Genomic DNA, 8,734 nt, shown 5'->3' with positions numbered 1-8,734 from the left:
TGCGAGAATACCAATTTTCCCCTAAACTCAATCCAGTGGTTCCAAAAATCCAGAATTACACAAATTTCCAATCCCACCTATAAGAAAAAAATCCATACTATTATACCATTACAATTATCTCGTTATTAACCCTATTCCCAAATTTTTAGATTATTTCTCCAACCCTAATAGAAAATGTAACATCCCGGTCGGATATTACTAATTTTAACTAATATAAAATAAAAGAAATCATAAAGTCACATTTATTTAAATGTCTTTCCCAAAATGCGGGAAATTAAAATCTGAGTTAAAAAGTAAATCAAGAAAACAATAAAATCAAATCTCCAAGCGTTCCCGCTCCAGCTCTATGCCTCACCAACACCACCCGCAACATCATCTACTTCCGTGTAACGTGTTACACAATCATCGCGAAACACAAGCAGATAGGGTGAGCTAACAATATCAAATTATATACAATTCAAATATATGCACACACATGTATATCATACTCTCATAACCAACCAATTTCCTTTCCTGCGTACCAACGCTTCTTGGAAAGAATTTCTCCCCTTGTGCATCAACACCTCGTGTGGAGAACAAGCCACAACCCTTACCTGTTCACCAAAACTCGGTAAGAGCATTACTTTCCTTAGGACTTATAAGCAACCACCCTTGCTTGGTCACCAAAATCCAGCAAGAGCACAACCCTTACCTGCTCACCAAAACCCGGTAAGAGCGCTGCTTTCTCTAAGACCCACAAGCAACAACCCTTGTCTGTTCACCAAAACCCGGTAAGAGCATAACCCTTACTTGTTCATCAAAACCAGGTAAGAGCGTTGCTTTCTCTAAGAAATACAAGTAACAACCCTTACCTACTCAACAAAACTCGACAAGAGTACTTGACCATGGACCCAAGATATATATGCTTCCACGAACCTGTCCGCTCGTGGTCCTGCCTTTACGAACCTCTCCGCTTGTAGTCCAACTCTACGGACCTCCCTGCCCATAGTCTAAGACACGTAATCCAACAACTACGAACCTCCTCACTCGTAACAACCCTCAAGTGTGAGCATGGAACATACTAACCTCCCCGCTCGTATGATCACACGAGAGCATCATAATATGAACCTCCCCGCTCATATTATCACATGTTCACCACCAACCATGAACCTACCCGCTCATGACATAGTTAATCATGTCCTGGTCCAAGCCCAACATCACAAACACCCAAAACACAATCCAATAGAACACACTACTCTCTACGCTATCGCTTGGCGCTACCTAAGCACTGCCAAACGACATTCTAGCGCACACCGCTTGGTGGAGCCCTTTCGCCGTCAAGCGTCAGACACAAATAGAGCCACTATCTTAATGGTTATCGCATAGCGGTTCACTCCTCATCGCCAAGTGCCACACGCTCCAGGGACTTCCTTAGTACTCCTATCGCATGCCCCTCCAATTCCATTACATTTAAAGTATATTATCATGTTCCCATACTTGCCTAAAACTTGTCATGATCATGCAACACTCAGTCGTAGTGATATCATCAATAATGGCCTTTTTCACACACTTACAACATCATACATTCGGGTTAACATGTATAGATTTATATATTCAACATGGCTCAGCAAGCACTACCTAAAACATACTCATCAATCACACATCTATATATTTATATATATACATTCACCAATCAAGGCCATACCAGCACTTAAGCACACTTAATCATCCATTAATAATCATACTCTTAGGGAATTCAAACAATCAATCATGAGTGACGTATATCTCCAGTTGCAGATCTCTAATTTAATTCTCCACCATTCAAAGTGAATAACAACATGTTATGAATCATCTGTCAAAATTTCACCTAAATTAGGCGGTTAACAAATCAGGAAACGCAATTTTACGAAAACTGCGCAGACTAGAAAAATGTAGTCGCCCAACAACAAGATCCTACTGCCCAACGAAATAAGACCAGAGACCTAGCGCTTGGTGGTAGGAAACCACCGCTCTGCGGTCCCTGCTGCATGAAAAATACGAAAAATAGCGTAATTGCACAATGTTCGTGTCGCTTGGCAGAGTTACCCTTACTGTCAAGCGGTTCATCACAAAAAACCCATAAATGGGTCTAGCTCTCATGCATCGCCTGGCAGGTATTCAAATTCGCCATGCGGTTTTTGAAAAATTTCCATAAACTTGAAAACACTGCACGAAAATGAATGAAAAAGGCACCCCGCATACATCAAGCCATATAGAAACAATAGAATAATTTTAAAACATTCAACACAACTCTCCTATCCTAGTTCTCCTTGCTCAAATGAAAACTGCTAGAGTCCTCTTGCACCACAATTGATCAAACTTATATTTCTTCCCTCCCCTTGCAGAAATGACCCCATGTGTCCTTGGTTCAGCCTCTTTGTGTGAAGAATACTCTCCTCCAGTTCCCACAAGTTTACAGTCTCAAAAACTCACCTTGTCAGGCGGTTTTTGGAAAATTTCCATAAACTTGAAAACACTGCACGAAAATGAATGAAAAAGGCACCCCACATACATCAAGCCATATAGAAACATTATAATAAATTTAAAACAATTAGTGCAACTCCCCTAACCTGATTCTCCTTGCTCAAATGAAAAATGTTAGAGTCCTATTGCACCACAATTGATCAAACTCATATTCCTTCCCTCCCCTTGCAAAAACAACCCTATAATTAGGAGTGATGATGGGAAAACGAAAATTAATAGAATTTTAATTGATGAACATTCAAAGGCCATTAACAGGTAGTTTCCTAACCCTTCCATCCGCTCCTCAAGATGGCTAGGGTTTCTGACCCTTCCCATCCATGCCAAAAATAATTTTAGGAAAAACGAACCTTATTTCACTAAAGTTAAGGTTCGAACACACAACCACCCCATTATCAAGTCAATGCACAACCATTCAACCAATTTATGTTTCATGATAATTCATATACATCTAGGAATTTATAAGCACTCATCATGATCAAGCATATTATTAAAAATAATAAATTATTAAAATAACATACAAATAACATACACAAAACTCGAACCTAAATCCTCTTACATAACTAAGTATTCTCAACCACTTGATCTAGTACTATTACGCATCATAAACCCCAGCATTAAATGCCATAAAGGTTCCCACTATCTGCATTTATTAAATAATTATTTATTTAATTATTTAAATTTCTCGCGTCTTATAGAAAATCTTCATGCTTGCATTTCCAAATTTGATCCCCAAGCATCATAATAAGAACACTAGCATAGTCTTACACGTGCACACGACACAGAAACCTGACAAAATGGTCACAATCGCATAACATCCACAAAACACCGTCAAAACAGAAGCAACCACCATGCGTCACCTGGCGGATTTATCTCACCATCAGGCGATTCAGAGCAAAACCCAAAAAAGTGGGTCAAAAGGATGCATCGCCTAGCGGCTCATTCATTACTGCTAGGGATGTCAAAATAATCTATACTCGCGGGTATCCGTAGATAAAACCCATAATGGGTAGAAAATGGATATTAAAAATGGATACTCGCTACCCACGGGTACGGGTATTTTTGATACCCGCATGTTAACAGAGCGAGTACGAGTATCATAGTATTCGTACCCGTGGATACCCGTACCCGCTAAACTTACACCCCTTGACATTCTTCTCTTTCCTTTATTTGAAATTGGCCATATACATCAAACCTTATATAGACAATGACGTTTATGGTATGCTTGTTGTCAAATGATAGAATTAAAATAAGAATACTTGGCACGTGACAATTGAGGTTTATTATTTGTTTATTTTGTTTATTTTTCAGAAATCAATTCGAGAGAGAGTGAGTTTGTTAATCAAAATACTGATTAAAGAATTTTCATCGTGTTCAACGTCATTTTATATTTACTTTTACAATTATTTGGACTTGTATCAACTTGAGTTTATTTGAACTTTATTTAAAATTTATGACAGTAATGTATTTTATTTTAATTTATTTAAATTTATGATTAAATATTTATTTTTTAAATAATTTTGCAAATACCTGCGGGTACCCGTGGATACACGCGGATATGAATAAAATAGATAGGTACTCGCATAACGAATACTCGACGGATATGGGTACGAGTACGAGGCAGATATTTATCCAGCGGGTAGGGTACGGGGGAGCTACTACTTGTACCCTACCCGCCCTGTTGACATCCCTAATTACTGCTAAGCGATTTCTGGGCAAAAACCCAGAAACTTACGAAAAACAGCGTAAATAGGTGGAATTTCATGTAAGTTCATGGCAAGGCACATTAATTCACGCACGAATAATACATAAAAGAGAAGCTCCCCTTACCTAGTTTTCTTGCTTAAACTTGAGAATTCCAAAACTTCTTCTTGATCAATAATTCCAGTCCTCTTAGCTGTCCCTCTGCTAGCTAGGATTTCTGGCCTTTCACATTCATGCCAAAAAGAATTTTGGCAAAAAGAAAACTTAATTCTTGTTTAGCAAGATTTGAACACACCAAGACAAGTGCACACCAATTCAACCAATTCATATCTCGTGATAATTCCTATAAATCTAGGATTATATTATCACTCATCATGATCAAGCATATTTTTATTAAAAATAATAAACAATAAAATAACACACAATTAACCTACACATGACTTGAACCCAAGTCCTCCCAACATACCTAAGTACTTTCAACCACTTGAGCTAGTATTTTTCCACATTATAAAAGTCAACCTTAAATGTTATAAGACTCCTACTACCTGTGATAGAGGTCGTATCCCACCAAATTAAAACGGATAAAATGCAGTATATGAAAGTGAACCTTGTTGTCTCCCAACAACCAATGTTCTCGTTTAAAGCTTCAATTTCCAGATTCAAATACAACACAATAACACAAGGGGGGGGGGGGGAGGGGGTTGGCAGACAAATTCAAAATTTCAACACAACAACAAAACGTAATTGCAATTTCGATTAAACAGTCACGAAAACACCAATGTCCTTGTTCAAAGCTTCAATTTCCAAACAAACACAACATTATAACACATGGGGGGTGACAGATTCACAATGCCAATCAACAAATTCAATTAAATGCGACAGTGATTAAATGCGACAATGATTAAAACATATTGACATCCTTGATTCAATTTAATGCGCTCCAAATTTAGACCAAATTTAACTTTTATATAATGTTATTATTTTTATTTGTTATAAAATTATTTTAAAATTTCACATTTGAATTTATAAAATTGTTATTTTTAAGCCAACTCTAAGATTTGTATAGAAGTTGTTGATATATAATATTATACAAATATTTTGAATATAAATTTATTAATCTATATATTTATAATTTTAAAAGAAAATTTAAATAAAGTTTAATGTAAAATATAAATTTAAATAAACTTAATATTGTTAAAAATATATAATAGAAATATCAATTTTAATAAAAGTATCATCATAACATCTATATAAAAATTAAATTTGATCAAGCACATGAAATTGAAAATTAAAAAAAAAATTGGGAGAAAAATCAAATCAAATTAACAAATATGAGGACCAAATTGAGATTCATACAATACATGTGTCACCATATTAGATTGACACGTGACACACTATAGACATGACATGTGGCATCAATATTTTTTTAAAAAAATTTAAAAAAATTAAAAAATAAAAAACGAGAAGCTTACACGTGACATCTACTTCGCTGTATTAGTTCCATACTAACGAAAATGACCTAATTGTTACTCATTTACAAAAATGTGAACCTACTTGAGACTAATAAAAGTATGAAGACCAAATTGAGATTTTAGTAAAATGGAGTATTTTAATCTTAATATAATTAAAGAATATTTAACTATTATTGCAATACAATTTTTTAAAAACATATAAAGTAAAATAAAAATAAAATATATAAAAAAGTTATTTATAATTTTCTTATTTGTCTAACAAAATTATTTATTAAACTACTGGAAAATATTTTGTTTTTTAATTTCTTAATACAAATATACATACATAATTCTAGATGAAATACAGGTTTAATTTCTACAGTTACTTGTGAAAATAATAAACTTTTATTTATCTTTTATTTTAAGAATTCAAAATACAATTTCAAGGATAAAGTTCTAAAAAGAATACTTTTAAAAGTAAAATTGTAAAAATAATAATTTATGAGTAAATTTTCTTAAAAAAAATGTAAGAAGCATATATTATTAATGGTTATAAATCTATCTTATTGTATAAAAGGGTATATGGTTGACAACTATTTTGTGTTATATTCTTAACTAGAAAAATTTATATTTTAATAAATAAAATAAATTCTCTCTGTTATAAAACAACTATATAATTTTTGCCTTAAAAATAATTTATATATATATATATTATTTCATTATTAGTCTAAAAAAATTATATATATTTCTTTAATGTTATTTTCCTAAGATTTTATATATATATATATATATATATTCTAAAACTCTATTATTTTAATTTTATAGTATTATATTTTATAAAATTATGAATTCTTAAGACTGCGTTATTTTGAAGTAATAGAAATTGGGGTACACATACATACCTTCCTCCCATATCTTTTTGGCAACTTTTTTGTAAAGATTAGAAATGAAGAAGACTCCTTAATTTGACGTGTTTCTTTTAAATGCGGTCTCATTTCTTTTTCAAATTTCTTGCATATACCTTTCCTTTTCAAAGCACCCCAAAAGCAAAGCAAAACAAAGCTAAGAAGCCATCCATCCAACCAGGCACTGAAAACCAAAGCATCTCCCTCTTCGCTAAGCAAACAATTTCCGTTAACCCTAAAACCCAAGCCACCTCTTTCTCCACCGGCATTGATTCCCAATGGACGAGTATCTCTCTCTTCTTTCTCTCCACGCACATTTTACTCACCGCCAAATTATTTTCTTAATCGCTTCAATTTCTAATCCAAAAAATTTGATCTTTTTGAATCTCTTCTTTTTTTCCTTCGATTTGATTAACGCAGATCAGAGCAGTACCCAAAGGAGTTTTACCCGAATGATGGAATGACCAGAAGGGTGTCTTCTTCTTCCTCCTCCTCCACCACGAGCGTCCATGTCACCGCCTTGGACGGCTTGGTCAACGTGAACTCCCTCTTCACGATCGCCGTGTTTGTGGGGCTCTCCCTCACCACGCCGGGGCAGCGCAGCCTGGAGAGCCGTTCGGCGTGCGACGCCGGCACCGACATGGCCAAGAAGCTCCTCGTCTTCGAAGTGGTGTCGTTTAGCTTCTTCCTTTGGTCCTCGCTGGTGGCGCAGGGGCTCAAGCTGGCGCTCAACTTGCTCAACAGCAAGGACACAGACGAGGCCTTCCGGGCCCACATCAACCTGAAGGCCCTGAGGCTGGGCATGCTGGGCTCCGCCATTGGGTCCGTCATGGGCTGCCTCTTCCTGGTGTTGTCAATGGTCAACGTCATCCAGATCCGCCTCGGTGTGCTCTCCTGCGGTAGCAAAGCCGCCGTGCACGCCGTCACCGCCATGGTCGTCTTGGTCTCTTCAGCTCTCGTGCTTTATATCTCCACTGCTATCTATGCCTTCACTCACTGAAACCATAAAAATTTGTCATTTGTGTTTTATATGAAATGGTTCCTTTTTAATGTGTTCGCTTGAATCGGTGATGGGGTGAGCAAGTAGGGACTGGGGAGAAATATTTTATTGTGTTTTCTCTCTTTACATGTTTTCAAAACAAAAGAAAGAAAGAAATATTTACTGACAGTTTATTTTGTCTGCCTTGTGTTTGATTATTAGTGTTGTGAGGAATTTATTTCAATGGGACCCAAATGAGAAGTGTTTGGGTTATAGTTTACTTGGATGATGTACGATCTGGTTAGGCTGCATTTTATAGGTTTGGGATAAAGTTGGCAAACTTAATTTTGGAATTGTTTTCATTTTGCAAACTGAGGATGTAGTAGGAACTTGGTTTTGCATTAAAGGGAACTTGGTGTAATGTAAAATATAAGTGTGTGTATATGTAGTTTTGAAAATAGCTAAATAGGTTATGAAACTTAGGTTACTTTTCAAACTGAGTTTGGAGCATTTTGAATAAAACATGTTTGAAATCTATTCTAACGTGGTGTGGTTTGGTTTAGATCATGGGTTTGTTCAAATTGATGAAGGTTGCAAGAAATTTTCTTAAGTCAATGGTGTATTTGGTGGGGTCTGATTCTCTTGTGGAAGAAGATTCGAGAGCAAAATTTGGTGGTCATGTTTACCGATGGAATTTATTTTCACTGAATTGAGCTTCCAGTGGACTCTGCGGTTGCAGGATTTTGTAGAAGTTTTGCACTGGTTAGAAGATTGTTTTGGTTGGTTAAGTTAGCAATTGGCAGATGTTTCTTTGTGTGATTAGATATCTGGTTCTTGTTTTCTGTTAATTAACATGATAAATGGCTTAATTAAGTTCTGGTTTTCTGAGTAGTGTTCTGTTTGCTTGTAGTCAACCTTAATGTTGTTGTATTATGATTGAAATGGAATAGATTAATGCTCAAATGCTTAGGTGATGACATTTTTATTGGTCAAATTCTAGCTTATTGTCCTGGGGTTTGGTCAATTGATCTGTCTAAATTAAGATAATGCAGACATTCGTGTAAGAGCATTCAACTATGTCTTAATTTTTACGTTTTGATGAAAGGGTTGACTACATGAGAAGTTTAGATTTTGTACCGAGGTTGGTGAAAGGGTTTTGTTGAGGAAGCCACAAAATGGAAAATTGATAATTGTGG

General features: G+C 35.5%; 1 protein-coding gene across 1 annotated transcript; it reads left to right on the top strand.

The window, feature by feature from the left end:
* Nucleotides 1-6,598: 6,598 nt before the first annotated feature.
* LOC114183230 lies at nt 6,599-8,429 on the top strand. Its single transcript, XM_028070164.1, has 2 exons — nt 6,599-6,845; nt 6,980-8,429. The coding sequence occupies exons 1-2, from the start codon at nt 6,838-6,840 to the stop codon at nt 7,557-7,559; spliced, it is 588 nt and encodes a 195-aa protein (XP_027925965.1). The 5' UTR covers nt 6,599-6,837; the 3' UTR covers nt 7,560-8,429.
* Nucleotides 8,430-8,734: the final 305 nt, after the last annotated feature.

Source organism: Vigna unguiculata, chromosome 5 (genome assembly GCF_004118075.2).
Source record: "Vigna unguiculata cultivar IT97K-499-35 chromosome 5, ASM411807v1, whole genome shotgun sequence".
Taxonomy (NCBI): Eukaryota; Viridiplantae; Streptophyta; class Magnoliopsida; order Fabales; family Fabaceae; genus Vigna; species Vigna unguiculata.
Note: the sequence above shows the minus strand (reverse complement) of the source record. Positions and strands in the feature narration are given on the sequence as shown.